Source organism: Myotis lucifugus, unplaced genomic scaffold (genome assembly GCF_000147115.1).
Source record: "Myotis lucifugus unplaced genomic scaffold, Myoluc2.0 scaffold_72, whole genome shotgun sequence".
In the NCBI taxonomy this organism is placed as follows: Eukaryota; Metazoa; Chordata; class Mammalia; order Chiroptera; family Vespertilionidae; genus Myotis; species Myotis lucifugus.
This window is the reverse complement of record NW_005871120.1, coordinates 3,402,474-3,423,317: the sequence shown is the minus strand read 5'-3', so window position 1 is coordinate 3,423,317 and position 20,844 is coordinate 3,402,474. Positions and strand designations below refer to the sequence as shown.

The 20,844-nt window shown below is 50.3% G+C and overlaps 1 protein-coding gene across 3 annotated transcripts; it reads right to left on the bottom strand.

The window, feature by feature from the left end:
* Positions 1 to 73: 73 nt before the first annotated feature.
* Positions 74 to 10,196, bottom strand: ZNF500 (zinc finger protein 500). Of its 3 annotated transcripts, none has more exons than XM_006090399.3 (6): positions 10,007 to 10,196; positions 8,450 to 8,942; positions 6,528 to 6,711; positions 6,273 to 6,340; positions 4,938 to 5,046; positions 74 to 970 (listed from the first exon to the last, which is right to left on the bottom strand). In XM_006090399.3, exons 2-6 carry the CDS (start codon positions 8,843 to 8,845, stop codon positions 339 to 341), a joined length of 1,389 nt encoding a protein of 462 aa, XP_006090461.1. In that variant the 5' UTR covers positions 8,846 to 8,942; positions 10,007 to 10,196; the 3' UTR covers positions 74 to 338. The 3 variants fall into 3 exon arrangements, with proteins under 3 accessions (XP_006090461.1, XP_023610997.1, XP_023610998.1); XM_023755229.1 differs by having other exon boundaries at positions 6,528 to 6,672; XM_023755230.1 differs by lacking the exon at positions 6,528 to 6,711 and having other exon boundaries at positions 8,506 to 8,942.
* Between the last annotated feature and the right edge of the window lie 10,648 nt (positions 10,197 to 20,844).

The window sequence follows — 20,844 nt, the reverse complement described above, 5'->3', positions numbered from 1 at the left end:
GAAGAGGCACAGGATTCTCTACCGGAGCCTCCAGAGGACACCAGTGCTGTAGACACCAGGACGGACAGATTAATTCCGGTTGTTGTAAGCCGGCCAGCGTGTGGTCATTTATTCAGCAGCCCTAGAACCGAATACACCGGGCCCTGTGCCCAGCATTCCACCTGAAATGTCCCCTGCTGTGTCCTCACACCAGGCCCAGGGGAGCAGAGTTCATGTGAAGGTGCCTTAAGGTCAGCGTTTCTGGTTCTGGGTAACGGCTCTGGCAGCTTCATGAACTGAGCATGGTAGTCAGGCTTTGGCCCTGGGAACTCCTGGAGCCTCGAGGGTCTGGGTAGTGGCTACACCCCCTTGGTATAGCTATGTGGATGCTTCTCCCCATTGTGGGTCCGCTGGTGTTTGTGGAGGTCGGTGCCCCGGCAGAAGCCCTGGCCACAGGCCGGGCATGTGTAGGGCTTCTCGCCTGTGTGCGTCCTGCGGTGGGCGCTGAAGTGTGAGCTGTTGCTGAAGCGTTTCCCACACTCGGCACACACATAGGGCCGCTCCCCGGTGTGTGTCCGGCGGTGGATGACCAGGCTGGAGCTCTGGCTGAAGCGCTTCCCACACTCGGCACACTGGTAGGGCTTCTCGCCCGTGTGGACCCGCTGGTGGGTGCTGAAGTTGGAGCGGTCGCTGAAGCCCTTCCCACACACCGGACACTGGTACGGTCGCTCGCCGGTGTGTATGCGCTGGTGCTTGGTCAAGTGGGACGTCTTGCTAAAGCTTTTGCCGCATTCGGGGCATGTGTATGGCTTTGCCACCCTGGAGGGCCCCCCTCTTTCCAGAAGTTGCTCAGATTTGGTCAACCCCCTGACGGGGGCCGGTTTGTGACCTAGGAATGGGGAGCTGGGACCCCTGCACCGAGCCGACAGCACTCGGTCCCATTCTGTTCTCATCTGTGTGTCCTCTTCATCCTTAAACTGCATTCCACGGCCTGAGACAGAGAAAGCAGAGTTCCTGAGGAGGAGGGGAGCTTCTGATAAGAAGGCAAAGGCTGAGTGGGCAGCCCTTCTGAGGAAAATGGAGAGCAATGCTCTTCAAATCCCCCTCAAAACACGGAGCATGTCAGTCAGACCCTGATGTGAGGTGCTAACGCCACGGCCAGAGGCTGTTATAAACACACGGCAACTTGTTTAATCCTTGTAATGCCCATGAGGTGGGTGCTGTTACTGTCCCATTTTATGGACAAAGAAACTGAGACACGCCCTACCCGGTTTGGCTCAGTGGATAGAGCATCGACCTGCAGACTGAAAGGTCCCAGGTTCAATTCCGGTCAAGGGCATGTACCTTGGTTGCGGCACATCCCCAGTAGGGGGTGTGCAGGAGGCAGCTGATTGATATTTCTCTCTCATCGATGTTTCTAACTCTCTCCCCTCTTCCTCTTCCTTCCTCTCTGTACAAAATCAATAAAATATATAAAAAAATAAAAAAATAAACTGAGGCACACACAGGGAAGTTAGGGAACTTACCAGAGTCACTTAGCTGGTAAGTTAAGAGGGCCTGTAGTCTGTCTCTGGAGTCTGGGCTCGTAACCTCTAGGCCAGGGGCAGTGGTGCACCTCAGGCAACACTTGACAATGTCTGGAGACGTCTTAGTGGTTATGTTTAGGGCCTGGAGTGTTGCAACTGGCATCTAGTGAGTGGAGGCCAAGGATGCTGATGTATAGTCTCTGGTACATTGATGGCCCCACAACAGAAGACGACCCAGCCCTCATGTCAATAGTGCGCAGGGAGAGAGACCCTGCTCTCGGTTGTTCTGTTTGGAGCAGGACCAGAAGGCCTGGTGACCCAGATCCTCAGCCTCCCGCTTGTGTACTTGGGGGAAGCCCTTGAACCCTCTGCAGACCCAAGTACAAGAGTGACCACCGTGGTGACACGAGCACAGAATAAAGGACCCTGGAACGGACCCTGGCTCTATCCCTCCAGGTTGTGTGACTTTGGGCAAGTGCTTTATTCTGCTTCCTTGTCTGAGACATAAGGCAAACCCCACCTGAGCATGAGGCATGCTGGGGCACCGGGGCGAGGAGGTTGGGGGCTGGGGAGCAGATGGCTTCAAGCAGAACCCCCTGAAAAGCTCACAGTGGGCACACACTGACCCGACAAGGAGGGACAGAACCTTCTGTCACCCTGAGATGTGTCCGCTCTAAGACCCAGAAGCCAAACATGGGCTTCAGCTCACATTTCCTGAGCCTCAATTCTCACGTGTACAATTAAGATGTAACCACCTCACAGGTCTGTTGTGAGATTTTTTGTTTTGTTAATCCTCACCTGAGGATATTTTTCCCATTGATTTTTAGGGAGAGTGGAAGAGAGAGGGTAAGACAAAGAGAACACATCGATTGGTTGCCTCCTGCACGAGCCCTGACCAGGGCCCAGGCCAGGGATGAGTCTGCAACTGAGGTATGTGACCTTGACCGGAATCGAACCTGGGACCCTTTGGTCCACAGGCTGATGCTCAATCCACTGAGCCAAACTGGTTAAAGCTGTTGTGAGAATTTTTAAAAAGGAATTGAGTCTGGCGATTCTTCAAAAGGTTACATAGTTACATGACCCAGCAATTCCACCCCCAGGTGTAGGTTCAAGAGAGTAAGTGCTGACAGTGTGACACTCGGGGGCTCTCTGATCCGGCTCACGGTTGGCCTCGCTCCTTGACCTCATTTCTCCCTTGGGAACTAGTTTCACTTTTGCTCCTGCGGGCAGTATAGAGTCCCAGATTGATCCGGTATAACTCTCCTTCTCCATTGAGGATTTCTGCTGGAGCCCAAACCTTTCTCAAGGTCACTATCTCCCCTTGCTTTTCCCTTGGGCAGGGGTCAGCATACCTGGACCCAGAGGCAGTGCCTATCTCTGAAAATAGTTTTCTGTTCTTTTGTGGCTGCTTTCACGCCAAGATGGCAGAGACTGTATGGCCCACAAACCTGAACAATTTATTATTTGTCCCTTTACAGAAAAGGTCTGCTGCTCTGGCCAGTTTGGCTCAGTGGATAGAGCATTGGTCTGTGGACTGAAGGGTCCTGGGTTCAATTCCAGTCAAGGGCACATGCCTGGGTTGCAGGCTCAATCCCCATTGGAGGGGTGTGCAGGAGGCAGCCAGTCAATGATTCTCTCTCATCATTGATGTTTCCATCTCTCTCTCTCTCTCCCTCTCCCTTCCTCTCTGAAATCAATGAAAGTATATATTTAAAAAAAAAAAAAAAAAGTCTGCTGACTCCTCCTCTAGTTCTTGGGTTTGAACTACACAAACACAATCACCATGGTTTAAACCCCAGGAGAGGACAGAAGCTAACCTGGGACTTCTGTTTCCTTCTTGCTGACCCCGCCCCCTCGCCACCTGAGCTGGCACCACTAGAGACATCCCTAGGTCACAAGGCAGCAAGAGCTGGGTCCCACAGGCCTTCTCCTCACCCCTGTCGGGCAGTCAGGTAGGGCCTGGGGAGTCCTGCTTACAGGACAAGAGAAGGGAGGATGTGAGTATGGGCTGTACTAGAAATAGGGGACTGCAAATCCTTTCCTCATGAGGGCAAACGGGCATCAGAAGAATCTAAAGAAAAGTGAAATGCTCTGAAAGACAGAGGTTTTGCCTCTGTGCAGACTGTTTCCTCTGAGAGGAAGTGAGGAAACAGGGCTCAAGGCTTTCACTGGCTCTGGGAGGGAAACCCTGACACCCTGGAGGAGTCTGGAGTTTCATCACAATAGAGACTAAGTGGCCAAGAATTACAACTAAGTGGGAAACGGAACAGAGAGCATGGGGCAATGTCCAGCAATAGTGTGCACAGAAAATTAGTGTTCTCCTTCTATGAGGCAGTGGAAAGGTTCATTTTCATTCAGTCCACCGGTTCTTAGTTTGAAAAAAATGAGGATGTAAAGGAAAGTATGTAATGATTACGGCTATGTTGTTATTTGGTTTAAATGCCAATGTAGATGCCACTGTTGGAGGTATTATGTAGATGTGATTAACATTTACAAATCAACTGACTGTAAGTAAAGCATCACCCTCCTAACTGGAGGTGGGCCTCGTCTAATCAGGTGAAGGTCATAAGAGCAAATCCTGAGGTTTTCCAGAGAAGGAATTCTGCCTCAAGACTGCAGCATAGAAATCTTGCCTGGATTTCCAGCCTGCTGGCTTGCCGTACAGATTTTGGACTTGCCAGCCTCCACAATCATGTGAGCCAATTCCTTAAAATATATCTCTTTACACATACACATCCTATTAGCTCTGTTTCTCTGGAGAACTCCAACTGATACAAAGCAGCATCTCAACTCCTTTAGAAAACATTTAGGGAATAAGTGGGTGACAGAATTGGCAAGACAAGACAAGTGGAAAGAGAAGAGACAGTGTTGAGTGGGGAGCCGGGGCATTGGTAAGGAGAGGCCATTGATGGCCAAGGCCTTGCCAGGAGCAGCTCTACCCATGGGGGCTGAGGGCAGCACAGAGGCTGAAGGGAAACTGGACCAATTGAATGGGTGCAGGAATGAAAGAAGGAACTCAGGACAGCTCTGGGCATCTGCCTGGGATGTGGGTGAGCCACCACACTGCCCCCACTGCAGCTGGGCCACTGACAAGACACCAGCAAACCTGGCTTTGCAGGCTGTATGCAGCTGGATACCAAGCAAAATTGCCAGAGAGCACACCTGGCCTACTAAACCAACCCTGGGCATGGGGCCGGCGATGCTTCCCATGATTCCTCAGGCCACTACAGTTTGAGAACTTCTAGACTGACTCCTGTAGGCAGTAGAGAGCCAGGGAAGGTGTGAGCGGGGAGGTGGCCTGGGTCTTGGGTCCTGAAGGAAACATACACCTGGGGGAAATGCCAGGCCAGCTACATCCAACATGAGGCAAAGAGCCTCCGTCCCCCTAGGACTGGCCTAATGGTTAGCAGCCAGGGTCTCCCCACATGTTACCTTCACTCTCTGGCAGCATGTCCCGACTTCGGTCCTGCTGAGCTGGGTCCAGACACCCCCCCTCCTTCTGGGACAGGTACACGGCCATGTCCTCCAAGGTCACTGGTACCTGCAAGGACACAGCCCACTCAATCCTACAGGCTGGGCCAACCTGGTGAGCTGACCTTTCCCTTCCACTCACGTCACAATGGTGGGTCCTGCTTGCCTCCCACCACTTTTTCCCCCCCCACAAGCTGTCACACACCTCTCCTCCCAACCTCAGCTCACAGACACGGCAGCATCCTGCTCTTTGGGACGACACTATTGCCATCATGCTCTGTCCTGTTGCTGCAGGGCAGCACAGTGTGGACAGATTCGCTGTGCGAAGCAGCCGGATCCACTGTGTGCTCAGCCATGGGGGCCCATGCTCCTTGGAGACATGGGTTAGCATGCCCTACCTCAACTCAAGCCAGCCCCGGGACCCAAATGGGGTGACTTGAGGACTTTAGGACGGCTCTAAGCCAGTGGTTCCCAAATCTAGCACCAGACTGGCCTAGGGAACATGATTAAAACTCAAGCAAAAGTAGATAAATAACATAAATAAAACCCAAGCTTACAAGGTCCAGAAGAGACAAATCCAGAAACAGAAAGAGGATCAGTGGTTGCTTGGGGAGGGGTAATGGGGAGTGACCACTAAGGGGTGTGGGGAATTTTGGGCAGGTGATGAAAATGTTCTAAAATTGATTGTGGTGATTGCATAACTCTGTAAATGTACGAAACATTGTATACTTTAAATAGATGAAATGTAAGTATATGAATTGTATTTCAATAAACTTTTATTTAAACAAGTACAAAAAACTATTCCAGGCCGTGGCTAGGAGAGGAATCTTTTTTTTTTTAAATATTTTATTGATTTTTTTACAGAGAGGAAGAGAGAGGGATAGAGAGTTAGAAACATCGATCAGCTGCCTCCTGCACACCCCCTACTGGGGATGTGCCCACAACCAGCAACCTAGGTACATACCCTTGACCGGAATCGAACCTGGGACCCTTCAGTCCACAGGCTGACGCTCTATCCACTGAGCCAAACCAGCTAGGGCGAGGAATCTTTATTTTTACCTAGAGTCCCAAGAGATTCTAACACCCAGTTGGGTTTGAGCGATTACCCAAGCTCACATTGGACCCCAGACTCCTACAAACACACCTAATACTCAGGTGGCATCTGAGAAAGAGCAAGATACCTCCCAGTAGGCAAAGGTCATTTCAGGGGGAAGTGCCTCGGAAACCCACAGTCCTGGCCATGGGAGAGAAGTGTCTCCATGGGGATGCTGCAGACCAGGAATGACCACCACTCACCTGGGACCAGGCTGCAAGGAGGGATGTGGCTGGTGCTGCCATCTCCTGGTGCGGGGAGGTGACTGGGCCTGGGGAAAGAGCAGTGGCCAGTGAAGTCCACAATAGCCCACCTGTGGGCACAGCAATGAAGGCCAGGACAGGTCCAGCAGCTCCCCACCAGGAGCCACATGCACACAGGCCTCAACCTCCCCCAATGCTCTCTTCCCTTTGCCTCCCTCTCCTGAAGGGCTGCGTTCCTTGAGGGCGGCTACTCACCCCTCTTTGGCTGGAGTTCAGGGTTTCTTTTCTGTCTGTGGCTTAGCTGGGCTGGGGGCTGCTGGCTGGAGTCCCGAGCTCCTTCCTCCAGGGACAACTCCTTTGGCTGGGCCTCTGCCTGACGTTTCAAAGACTGTTCCCCCATCTGGTGGGGCACTGCATGATCAGAGAGTCCCTCCGGGCCCTGCACACAGATGGAGAGCGCAACCAGCTCCCAGGTCAGGGGGAGACCCACAAGGTCTCCAACCCCTCGTCGGGCACCCCTGGCCACCCTCACCACCAAGGTGGCCTCGTCATTGTGCCCTTGGCCCTCCACGTGCCACACACAGCCCTACCTCCAGCAACACCCAGGGAGAATGCGAGCTGGGAAGAGGGCAGGCTCCTGGCTGGGACACAAGGAGGCCTGGTCTGCTCCTGAATGGGACTCGTCTCTCCCTGTCACACTGCATCGGGGTCCCTGTCACACTCCTACCCTTGTTTCTTGGTGCTCTCAACAAACCCTGGCCAGAAGGGCCCTGTATCAAATCTCATTTTGGAAGTTGGCATTACTGCATTTGCTACCTTTTTTGAAATCATTTACAGGTGCTCTGGGATAATCTAATTCCTTATTCCAGAGAAGGTTAATTGAACAAACTCGAGTCGCAGTTTGCTGAGCTCTGCAATAGCACTTGAGATAAGAAACATTCCCCGGGGAACTACTAAGACAGCTGGGGAACCCATCTCAGGCTCCCTCTCATCCAACATTCCACACCTCTGACAGGAGACGGTCCTAGAGATTCCAGGGTACACAGTGACAGAGGGCAGCCATGCAGGAACCCCCAAAACCAGGCTGGAGGGGTGGGGAGGGCATCCCAAGTTCTTATTAGTCACCATGACAGCAGGATTTGCCGACTGCACTCAACGCACATTGTGGTCAGGTTTGGGGGGAATGTCTGTCCTGCTGAACAGCAGTGTGTGGGCAATGGCACTGCCACAGGAAGAGACTGACCTGTCAGCATTTGCCAACCATCTAATCTGGGCATGGCACTGAAAAAAGAATTTAAAAAGGTGAGGTGGCCTTTTAATTTTTTTTTCATTTAAGGAGTTTAGTGACTAAAAGCAGGAGAAATTTGTAAGAGACTTCCCACTCTCCAGACCTGGTTAGGAGGAGCTGGCATGTGCTCTAGAGTTTCGCTGTCTATAGAACTTCCCACGATGATGGAAGTGTCCCATAGCCACACTGTCCAGTACAGCAGTCACTACCCACGTGGGACGACTGGGCACTTGAAATGTGGCTGGTGTGACTTAGGAATTACATTTTTAATTTTACTTAATTTTAAAAGTCACATGGGGCTGTTGGACAACGTAGCTCTAGAGAGATTGGGGAACATCTGGGGGAGCTGATCCGGGCACCCACCAGCCATGAGCACCTCCCCGTTGGGATCTCTTCAATTCCCAAGGTCATGCTTGGAAGGTGTGCGATCTGTGCCTGGCCCAGTATTAACAAACCAATCCACACTAGCTTAGAAACTGCTGGGGCAGTGGTTGGGAAACTCATTAGAGCCAAATATCAACAGTACAATGATTGAAATTTCTTTTGAGAGCCAAATTTTTTAAACTTAAACTATATAGGTAGGAACATTGTTATTAACTTAATTAGGGTACTCCTAAGGCTTAGGAAGAGCCACACTCAAGAGGCCAAAGAGCCGCAGTTTGCCGACCACGGGGCTAGGGGAGCTATATCAACAGGTGGATACCCCTTGGCCAAGGATGAGAAACTTTATAGCTGCCTTCTTCCATTCAAAACATCTGGTTCTCCCCATGACCCCAGCTGGCCGCAGCTCCAGAACCCAAGGAATCTCCAAGTGCAGACCTCAGCAGCAGGGCCCTGAGGACACAGAGCCCCTTTCCTCACCTCAGGGCCAGAAGGCCCCCCACCTCACCCTCTGTTTCCTGGGCTCCCGCTGAAGCCCTTCCACGAGGACCACGGCCTCCTCACCGCTCTCCGGCTGCCGCTCCCGCACCCAGGCCTGGATCTCCCCAGGCAGCACCATCAGGAACTGCTCCAGCACCAGCAGCTCCAGGATCTGCTCCTTGGTGCGCAGCTCCGGCCGCAGCCAGCGGCAGCAGAGCTCCCAGAGGCGGCTCAGGGCCTCCCGAGGGCCGGCCACCTCCTGGTAGCAGAAGAGCCGGAAGAGCTGGCGGAAGGTCTCAGGGCTGGGGTCTTCCATCTTCAGGGAGGGCTCCTCTTCCCAGTGGAAGTCCTCCTCCACCTTCACAATCAGGATCTCATCCTCCTCCAGGGGTGCTGCGGGCTGGAGGCCGGGGGCAGTCGCCATGTTCCCAGTGGGCCTTGCTCCTTCTCAGGCCTCGGGGATCAAATCTGTCTCTCCCTGAACCCCTGGCCAGCCACTGGGCAGGTGTTTCTTCAGGACTCTGTGGACAGAAGATAACGTCATCTGGGGTGCACTGGGGCTGGATAAGCATCTGCACCCATAAGCCCCTGCCCTGGGTCCAGTACTAACTGTGGGAAACCGCCTATTGTCTTCACTAGCAGAGAAGTGTAGACAGAGAACCCGGAAGGCTGGTGACCTTTGAAGCCCTAGCAAAGGTCAGAGCTGTGCACCACCTCTGTGAGTCCAGACATGGTAGCTGAAGCAACTTCCCCACCAGATAGTCATGTAAATCCTTATTGATAAGATAGTCTGTGTGTTACTGGAAGTTGCCTGCCTAAGGGCTATACTATGGGTGGATCCCAAACCAATAAAAGGTTGGTGCGGCCTGAGCACCAGCGGAAGTCCTTCCCCTTGAGTTGGACTTACCCGCCTGGCCCCCCAATATTTCCAATTTATCTCTTGCCTCTTCTCTTTCATTTGTGTGCGGCTCCTCTTCCAGATCCTGAACCCTGAACCACGCGGGACGTGGGGGGAAACATTTACAACAACTAACCCACCCTCTTTGGCAAAAAGGGTTGAAATCGATCAACTTATCTCTGCTACTAACTCCCTGCTAGTTCCGGGGCAAACCGCTTAACCTCCCTGGGCCTGAGTTTCCTCCTCTGAAAAGAAAAGATGGTGACATCATCCACACACAGGTTGCTGAGGGAACTACACGGGATGTTCGGGAAGTTCAGCGCGGGGCCTGGGACCGGTCAGAGGTGGAGGAACGCTGAGTTTTCATTACATTACAGCTGACCCTTTCGGGATGGGGTCCCTTAGGGTGGGAACCAGAGTCCCCGCTGCCCAGGAGGACGCAGATTCAGTCTCAACCTGACTCGGGGTCCGGGCGCGGTGAGTCCCTCCACGAGCCCCGCCGGGTATCCCGAGTGGACAGTCACCGCCGGGGTCCCTCCGGCCCCAGGGCCCTGCGAGGGTGGGACTCCGGGCGGACTGCCCAGGTCTCGGAAAGTGAGCGGTGGCCGAGGCCGGAGCCCAAAGCAGGGTGCTGGGTCGGGCCGCGGGATGGCAGTTAGAGTCGGGACCCCGCGCCCTCGGACTCACCCGCTGCGCTGTGGACCCTGGAATGTTCGGTGCGCGGGACGGGAGCGGGAGCGCGGGCGCTGGGGGCTCGACGGGCTGGCTGGCTCGGGCCGGGTGGGGAGGTAGAGGACCCCAACTGCAGGACGCAGCAGAGCGGTGCGGGCATTGGCTGAACGAGCTGTCCGGCTGGGGGACGAGGCAGCGTGGGCAGGTCCACGGGAAGCTTTGGGCGGGGCGTAACGTAGTCCTCGCGCGATTGGCCGAGCTGGCTGTCAAGAACAGTAATTAGCTTGGATAGGCGGGTCTTTGGGAGGTGTTGTGGGTTACGTCATCCTCGCACCATTTGCGGAGAGACTGTCAGGCGTTGGCCGGAGGCCACGTAGGCGGGCGCGCGAGATGCATTTTGGATAATGTAGTTCTGGAACCCCTGGCTGAACCGCTGTGAGTGTGGGGAGGAGGCATAGGTGAGCCCGCGGTCAGCGTTGTGTGTAATTAGTGCCCCCCCACCCCGCACCTTCAGTGAGTACACGCTGGTGCTCGGAGGCTCCGCATTGGGCCATTTCCCCGTCTCCCTTCCACACCTACCCTCCCACTATGGAGGGGACCTTGAGAAGTTACTTTTTTTTTTTTTTTTAAATCTTTATTGTTCAGATTATTACATTTGTTCCTCTTTTTTCCCCCCATAACTCCCCTCCTTCCAGCTCCCACCCCACCCTCCACCCTCACTCCCCACCCACTGAGTTCATCCCTAGGTGCATGATTTTTGTCCAGTCACTTCCCGCATCTCCCACACCCCTTTTCCCCCAAGAATAGTCAGTCCATTCCCTTTCTATGTCCCTGATTCATTATAGTCACCAGTTCATTCTGTACATCAGGTTATTTATTCACTTGATTCTTAGATTCATTTGTTGATAGATGCATATTTGTTGTTCATAATTTGTATCTTTACCTTTTTCTTCTTCTTCTTCCTCTTAAAGCATACCTTTCAGCATTTCATATAATACTGGTTTGGCCGTGATGAACTCCTTTAGTTTTTCCTTATCTGTGAAGCTCTTTATCTGACCTTCAATTCTGAATGATAGCTTTGCTGGATAAAGTAATCTTGGTTGTAGGTTCTTGGTATTCAGCACTTTGAATATTTCTTGCCATTCCCTTCTGGCCTGCAAAGTTTCTGTTGAGAAATCAGCTGACAGCCGTATGGGTATTCCCTTGTAGGTAATTGAGCCTCTTTCTCTTGCTGCTTTTAAGATTTTCTCTTTGTCTTTTGCTCTTGGCATTTTAATGATGATGTGTCTTGGTGTGGTCCTCTTTGGATTCCTTTTGTTTGGGGTTCTCTGCGCTTCTTGGACCTGTAAGTCCATTTCTTTCTCCAGGTGGGGGAAGTTTTCTGCCATTATTTCTTGAAATAGGTTTTCAATATCTTGCTGTCTCTCATCTTCTGGTACTCCAATAATTCTGATATTAGACCGCTTAAAGCTGTCCCAGAGGCTCCTTACACTATCTTCACACTTTCGGATTCTTTTTTCATTTTGCTTTTCCAATTGGGTGTTTTTTGTCGAATCTTTGGTTTGATTCTTGTGCTCCTCTGGTCTGCTATTGGGTATAATATTCTTTATTTCAGTCCGTGTATGCTTACTTTCTAATTTCTTTATCGTAGCATCGAGGGTCTCATTAGTTTTCGTGAGGCTCTGCACAAATTTATGGCAAGCCCTCAAAATTGCGATTCTTAGCTCCATATCCTCCATTTCTGTCATGTTTTTTTGTCTCCGCATCTTTTATGCTTTCTTGGTGCACCCCCTTGTGGTCTCTGTGCGCAGTCTTGTTCTAGCCAAGCCTTAATTGTTGTAGTTAACACTAGAGGGATTTGACCACCAGGCCGACTGGCTGTGGAAATCAGCTGTGGGAAAACTTCAGTCCTCTGGGGAGGCGCTAGTCCAGCCCTTGCCTGAGGCGATCGGCAAATGGCTGTGCGCAGGGTTTGGGCGGGGCGGGCTCAACAGGGCGGGGGGAGGGAGCAGCTATGGCCGCTCTCAGTCCGTCCCCAGGGGCTCTGCCTCTCTGTCCCAGCAATCGCTGCAAACCTCGGAGGGGCCGTAGCCAGACAGTCCCGCTTCTCCCGTTTGAGTCTGGGTCCCTAGAGACTCGCCCGGATCTGTAGCCCAGAGTCTGAGACTCGCTCCTGATTGAAAACGACAATCGCGCCCTCAGCCGCCAGCCCACTTTGCGCGCGCACCCTCACCACCGCACCGCCGTACCTTTAAATTTTCCACACTGCGCCTCCGCTGAGCGTAGGAATGCTGTTGTTTTTGCTTCTAGTTGAAGAGACTCTCCTCAGCCAGCCTTCCCGTGGTTCTGGTTGATGTCTGCTCTGACTTTTAGTTGTATTTTTGAAGTGGTTGTCCACGGCGGCATTCTCCGGTGTTTACCTATGCCGCCATCTTCGATTCTCCCGAGAAGTTACTTTTTTACTTATATAGTACTTTGTACTCAAGGGGGGAAGCCAGCATCTCCTTGGCTTCAATAGGCTTGTTTAGACGTGACAAGAGGTCAGAGGTAAGGGAAGATAGTCAGGCTCTGTTCTAAGGGCTTTCCTATTATTAACCCGATTCCTCTTTGAAACAACCCTAGGAGGTAGGTAGGGTTACCCCTATTTCATAGATGAGAAATCGGAGGCACAGAGAAGTTCAGTGAGGTTGGAAGCCAGACATCTATCCTAGTTTGACCCCTTAATTTTTTTAAATCCTCATTCAAGGATGTTTTTTTTATTGATGAGTGAGAGAGAGAGAGAGAAGAAGAAGAAGAAGGAGGAGGGGGAGGAGGAGGAGGGGGGGAGGAGGAAGAGCAGGAGGAGGAGGAGGAGGAGGGAGAGGGGGAGAGAGAGAGAAACATCAATTGGTTGCCTCCCATAGGTGCCCTAACAAGGGATGGAACCCACAAACTGGGTATGTTTCCTGACCGATAATCGAACCATTGAACCTTCGGTGGGTGGGAGGACTGGGTGGGAGGACGCTCTAACCACGGAGACACATCAGCCAGGGCCTCAGCCCCCTTAACTTTAGAGACTCTCCATTCTCATGTTTTGTTCCCTGTCCCCCTACATCCGGTACCCAGTTTTTATTGTGAGGGCACCAGGCAGAACCAGACACTGGGTTGCCCATGACTGATTTCTGTAGACCACCACCTCCCTGAGTGGGAGGCATCTTTAAGGGCAGATGACAGGTTTCTGGACTGCCCTCGGCCCCCACAGCCTTGTGGGACCTGGAGAAAGCAGGCCCATATGTGCCTCAGTTTCTCCTTACAGCACCAGGCCGCTTCTCAGGAAAGTCGAGATCTTAGAATGAACTACCCCTGGTTATGGGTGTGTTGCTGGGATTACCAAGGCGTGCAGCTGTGTAGAGAACTGGTGCCCAAGTCCAGCCAGGAGGCCTGCCATTCTGTCTGCTCCAGGAGGGTGTGGAAAGGGATAATTTGAACAAGTCACATCAATGTTTCTCTCCCTCTCTCTTCAATCAATAAAAACATACTTAAAAATAAAACAAACAAAAAAAACACACCCCACAGCGGTGCCAGCATGATGACAGATGGCTGCTGACACAGGCCTCTGTGTCAGGGACACAGGAAGTAGTGGGGGATGTAGACCCCATGCTGCCAGCCAATCAGATTGTTCCCCAGAAGCCAGATATCTCCATGTTTAGGTGAAAACTCCCAATTCTAAATGTAGACTTAAAATGGTTTTAAATCCTGTTTCAAATAAACAAAACACAACAGCACGTGTCTGGGCTGTGTCTGGCGCACACAGACCTATAAGATGATGCAGGCGGGATGCAGGTGGAGACAATGCTCTGAAGAAAAGCAGTGCACCCCGAGGGAGAGAGTGGTGCGGTTGCTCTTTCAGGTAGAGAATATTGCAACAAAAGGACTGTTCACTCACCTGGGTTCTACTCAAGGGGGGAAGCCAGCATCTCCTTGGCTTCAATAGGCTTGTTTAGACATGACAAGAGGTCAGAGGTAAGGGAAGATAGTCAGAGGTAAAATGTCCAGTTTACTCCCAAAAAATCTGTAGGCTGAAGCCAATCCTGCAGAGGAGGCCAGCCTGTGAGACTGAGACAGACAGACACACAGAAAGAGTGGGGAGGGGTGGAATTAAAAGCATCAGTGGTACCCTAGCTGGTTTGGCTCAGTGGATGGAGCATCAGCCTGCGAACTGAAGGGTCCTGGGTTTGATTCCGGTCAAGGACACATGCCCAGGTTGCGGGCTCAATCCCCAGTAGGGGACGTGCAGGAGGCAGCCGATCAATGATTCTCATCATTGCTGTTTCTATCTCTCTCTCTCCCCTCTCCCTTTCTCTCTGAAATCAATAAAAAAATATATATACTTTAAAAAAGCATCAGTGGTAAGAGAAGATTCTTACTGAAGGCAGGCCAAGGTGATTAGACATAACTGAGGGATGCTGAAGGTTGAGGACCCCCATCAGACACCAAGGTAGGGCATTCTGGCTACACTGACTTAGGATTCTTGCTAAGACTGGGCAATGCTGAGATGAACACAGGTAAGCCCAGAAGTCAGAGCCTAGTAGAGAAGGGAGTTTGAGTAGAGTTTAGTCAAGATCATCTTTGCCACCACTTCCAGGGTAAACAGACGCCCTATCCCTGACAGGAAGGAAGACTGCCCTGGAGAAGCTGGGAGTGCCCTTTGGGGTTCTCATTTCTAAAGCAGAAGTTGTTCAAGATAAGACTACTAAAGAGAGGCCAAGTGCCTTCACCCACCCTCTGCCTGGGAGATAAAGCCTCCGGGTTCAAGGTGTAGCCCTCCCTACCCAAGCTCACAACTTCCAACCCCTATTTCTTTCTGAACAATAATAATGGCCACCAACCCCTTAGCACCAGGCAATACTGTACATACTTGCATTCCGTTTGTTCCAAATTTAGTAATAATATATAGGGTGTCCCCAAAAATATATACACACACACTTTGAATAATTAAATAGGCAGTGTTTATTAGAATACATTTCATTTTCAAAATTGAGTTACCAGCTGTTAACCGTTTGCACTCCGAACCATTCTGGACATTGGCTACCAGCTACTCACTTTGCGGCGGAAACGTGCATTTACAGACCCTCGTATTATTTAGTATAATTTTGGAACCAAGTAACGTATTATAATGATATTGGACTTATATGAATTGGGTGACATCGAGGAATGTATATTTGCAAAAAAAACAATATTTTATTGTTTATAATTTTGTACAGTATGATAAGTTTTGTAACACTCCCCAATATGCATTGCAGGCTGATTAGTGCATGTTTGACAGTAATAAGTGGTTTGACGCCTGCCACCAGGTGTTTTCCTGTTAGAACACACAATGCAGTCCCGTTTTCTTTGTCCCACATCGGGAATATGTAGTTTATTGTTTAATCCGACACAAAACCCGATGACATTTCTTGTATATATCTTAGTAATTTTACGATATTTTGATTTAATTTCTTGTGCCATTTCAAGATAAAACTTCAGGGAAACATGCATGTCTCAAAAAGTTGCGTTGAAATAACTCAATTCCCCGTAATCACTAATAAACTGCAATGTCCCCTGAGAGGGGACATCCGAGTGATATGCTAGAATTCCGATGTCGCCTGAGAGGGGACAGCGGAGTGCAAAGGGTTAAAATGTGTATACATTTTGGGCACTCTGTAAGTACTGTGATTATCTCTACAGGTCAAACAAACAAACAAGAAACCAACCCTGCTCCAGAGTTTAAGTGTTGAACCCAGGCAGGGCCACGTGGTTAGGAAGTGATGGCAATGAGACTGGAACCCACCCTTTGGTTCCAGGACCCCAGCGCCTAAGCATGCTCCTCAGCTGGGGATAACAGCCGGGCACCTGCGGCCTGACTCAGTTAGCGACACGGGAGTCTCTCCCCTTGTCCTCGCTGGCGAACTCTCTCTGCCCAGTTTCCCTGCCTGGGCGCACCCAGCACCCCCTGCCAACAGAAGCCAGGACGGGTGGCAGCCCAGGTTGGAGTCCCACCTCTGCTCCGGTGGCTGCAACTGCAGGAAAGTCATTGCCTGGATGTCACCTTCCCTCCCGGAGCTTCAATCTCCGAGCTGGGGAGAGAGCCCCACCGGGAAGCAGGCACCAGCCCTGCCCATGTAGCCAAGTGGTTAGAGCGTCCTCTGGAGCACGAAGATTCGCGGGTTCGATTCCTCGGACTCCCGGTCAGGGGTGCATAAGTGAGGCAACCCATCTCTCTCTCTCTCTCTCTCTCTCTCTCTCTCTCTTCTCCTCCTCCCCACCGCCCCCATCAGTGAAAAACATAGCCTCCGGTGAGGATTAAAAACAAAAAGTAGGCGCACAATAAAGGTCAGCCTCGGGGACTAGGGCCATGGAGACGCACCCCGGACACGCCCTCGTCATTAGCCACCGCCCTCCCGCGTCTTGCCCAAAGGCTCTGCCGGGGCACACCCGCTGGACGCCGAGCCCGCGGCTGTTGGAGCTGGGAGTGGCCGGACTACATATCCCAGAGTGCCCCGCGCTTCCCCCGTGGGGTGGGGGCGGACGGGTTCAGCACTGCCCTGAGGGGCTCCCGGGAGGTGGCTCGGCAGGGACTGGTTGGAATGGGCCTCAGCCTGAGGACCGCGGCGTCTCTGAGCTTCAGTTTCCACACCTGTGAACCCGGAACATTAACTCGTTCAAAACAAGCCGTATATGCCGGCTCGGCTAGGCTGTGGGGTGACCGCAGTGGTGAGCAGGTGCTTGCTTTCATGGAATTTACATTCTACCAAGAGAGGCATACAGTGGACACGATAACTGCACAAATAATTTGGTTACTTTTTTAAAAAATATATTTTATTGATTTTTTACAGAGAGAAAGGGAGAGGGATAGAGAGTTAGAAACATCGATCAGCTGCCTCCTGCACACTCCCCACTGGGGATGTGCCTGCAACCAAGGTACATGCCCTTGACCGGAATTGAACCCGGGACCCTTGAGTCCGCAGGCCGATGCTCTATCCACTGAGCCAAACCAATCAGGGCTTGGTTACTTCTTTGATAAATGCCACAAGAGGTATGAAGAGGAGATTTTCCTCCTCGAGGGAAGTGATGGAGGCAGCATAGAGTTAACCTGGGGAATAACTGGGGGAGAGGGTTCCACACAAGGAACCGCAGGCGTGAGAGTCCTGAGGACTGAGAGATCGGGATGGTTTGAGGGACAGAAAGGAACCAGTGCAGCCCAGGTGCAGGGGTGAGATTGAGAGACGATCAGAGAGGTGGGACCATGTAGGAGGGCCTTGGAGGCTCTGGTGGGAATGATGATTCTATCCTAAGAGCAGTGAGAAACCAATGGAGTGTGGGGTTTTGAATAGGATAGTGTCTCGAGAGGCTAGGAGGCTTTGTGGAATACATCTCAGAGACCAAAGGGAAGCAGTGAGACCAACTGGAAGCTCCCGAGTTGAGGTAATGCTACTAGTTAGTGATGGTGGCAGTGGTGAGGGACGGAGCTGAGCCAGATTCCTGAAGCAGAATCAACTGTGCCCTGTGGTTGACTGGGTTGGGGTGAAGGAGTAGAGCAGGCAAGAATAACTCATTAGTAAAATGGGGATAATTACACCTGGGATAGGTCATTGTTATTAAAAGAGGCAAAACCAAGTGCCTGACGCATAATGGAGGCAATATACGCTAATTTAGTGAATAATAAAGACTACCTCTGTGTTCAGAGCGGTGTTTATAATGGAAAAACCTAAAAACGACCTAGGTGTCAATCAACAGAATAGAATTGATGGATAAATGTCATAGGAATGATGTTGAGCAAAAAAGCAAGTGGCAGTATATAATTTCCATAAATTATAAAAATATGCAAAACAGTATTACATATGAGTTAGGGAATGTATACATACATAGTAAAAATGTAAAGAAATGCTTGGGGTTTGGATAAACACCCAATTCAGGATAATTTCTCATGAAGTTGGAGAAAGCTGTGATGGGGGAAGGGTGCAGGAAGCTAAAACTGCAAGTTTTAATGTACTTTTTATTTATTTTTTTAAATATATTTTTATTGATTTCAGAGAGGAAAGGAGAGGGAGGGAGAGAGATAGAAACATCAATGATGAGAAAAATCATTGATTGGCTGCCTCCTGCACACCCCCTACAGGGGATCAAGCCCGCAACCGAGGCATGTGCCTTTGACTGGAATTGAACCTTCAGTCCGTAGGCCAACGCTCTATCCACTGAGCCAAACCAGCTAGAGCTTAATGTACTTTTTAAACAACAACAAAAATAGCCATTCTTGAGAATTTGCATTCTTTTTAAAAATATATTATTTTTATTGATTTCAGAGAGGAAGGAAGAGGGAGATACTGTAGAGTGAAAATTAAGTCTACCTCCCACTCTTGATTCCTGTTCCACCCAGAAACAACTATTTGCCCCAGTGTCTTGAGTGTTTTTCCAGAGATATTTAGGCTCCATGTGCCATCTGCTATGCACTCAGTTGTTCCTTGTCTTCCTTTCATCAATATCCGTAGGTGGTCCATCAGTTATTCATCTTATAACTGAAAGTTTGTACCCAATACCTCTACAAATAGAGTTATGATAGAAGGAACTCAAATTTGACAGCCTGTGGGCCTGCCCCTCACCTACCTCTCTGTCCTCATTTCTCCCCACTCTCTCCCCGGGTTTATGTTGCTCCAGGCACACAGGCCTTTTTGCTATTCCTTGAACACATCTAGTACACTCCTGCCCCAGGGCCCTTGCACTTGCAGTGCCCTCTTTTCCTTCTGTCTGGAATGCTCTGCCCCCACATATTCCCATCTTTTCCTTTACTCCTTCACATCTTTACTCTAAGCTGCCTTCTCAGTTTGGCCCTCCCTGACGCTCTACTTACAATTACAAACCCCTTCAATCCTAGACAGTAAATGCCTTACTTGGTGCCAGAGTGTCCATCACAGTACAACATGTTCAGCATTTTACTTACTTGTCTTGCTTATTGTCATCTTGCCCCACCCAGATGCACGCTTCGGAGGGCAGTGACTTGGTTTTGTTCCCCACTTAACCCAGCCTCTGTAGCCGCATATAGTGGGCCCTGGAGATCTGTTCGTAGAAAGAACGCATGGATGATTGTAGAGCTGCCTCAATTTTTTTCTCCTCCAGGTTTGTTGAAATGTAATTGACAAGTAAGATTATGTAAGTTTAAGATGATATATGAATATATTGTGAAATGATTACCACAATAAAGTTAGTTAACACATAGTTATCTTTGTGTATGTGTGGTGAGAATATTTAAGACCTACTCTCTTAGCAACTTTCAATTATATAATACAATATTGTTAATTATAATCACCATGCTGTATATTAGAGCTCCAGAACTTATTAATCTAAAAACTGAAAGTTTGTACCCTTTGACCTATGTCTCCCCATTTCCCCACCACCCCAGCCCCTGACAACCGCCACCCTACTTTGTTTCTATGAGCTCAACTCTTTGATTCCACATATAAGTGAGGTCATGCCGTGTTTGCCTTACTTCATTCTTTTTAAGGACCATGTTATATCCCATGGTGTGGTGGGCTGAAGAATAGCCCCCACAGCATCCAATTCCTGCTTCAGAACCTAGAAATATGTTATCTTATATGACAAGAAACTTTGCAGATGTGATTGAGGATTTCGATTATCTTGGATAATCCCAGCGTGTCCAGTGTAATCACAATGGTCCTTATAAGAGGAAGGCAGAGGGACAACTGAAGCAAGGTGGAGGAAGGGGCCATGAGCCAAGGAATGCAGGCTGCTTCGGGAAGCTTGTAAAGGCAAACACTGGTCAATGGATTCTCCCCTACAGCCTCCAGAGGCAGCACCACCCTGCTGACACCTTGATCTGGACCCGGTGATACTAATTTCAGATTTCTGATCTCCAGAACTATGACAGAATTAACTGTGTCATTTCAGCCTCCCTGTTTGTGCTAATTTGTTACAGCATCCAGAGGGAAATAATACACAGGGTATGGATGTCCTATGACTTACTTTCAAGTCCACTCCTGGTGGACGGGTAGACTACTTCTCGTCTTTACTATCCTAGGTACCACTCTCTGCGGTTCTCAGCCGAGGAGATGTTATCCCTCAGGGGACATCAGGCAATGTCGAGAGACATTTTTGATCGTCACAATTGGGTGGGTGGTGCTACGGGCATCTCCTGCATGGAGGTCCAGAAATGCTCTAAACATCCTGCAATACTTAGAGCAGCCCTGACAGCAAAGAATGATCTGTCCCCAAAAGTCAATAGTGAGGTTGAGAAACCCTGGTCTGTCTATATAGCGGTTCTCAACCTGTGGGTCGCGACCCCTTTGGGCGTCGAACGACCCTTTCACAGGGGTCACCTAAGACCATCGGAAAACACATATATAACTACATGTTGATTTTGTGATTAATCACTATGCTTTCATTATGTTCAATTTGTAACAATGAAATTGGGGGTCACCACAACATGAAGAACTGTATTAAAGGGTCGCGGCATTAGGAAGGTTGAGAACCACTAGTCTATAAGATCCATTCCTAGAAATACATTTGCTGAGCCAAAGGGCATTTGCTTTAAAAATGTAGACGTTGCCAAGTTGCCTAGGGCTAATATTAACTTTGGGAATGTGCGCAGTCCCTATGTAGCCACACACCAACTCTGAGATGTTGGTGTGGATGGTGTGGGTTCCCTCAAACCTGGACTCAACTGCTTTGTGAATCTGACGGGTAAATAGTTATGGGGCAGGTACTGAAGGGTTCATTTATGTAACAGCTGGATCTTGAGCACCTGTCAGGTGCAGAATGAAGCTGACGTATCCCTGCCCTCACAGAGCTCCCAGTCTAACGGGGGAGATTGACCAGAAAAC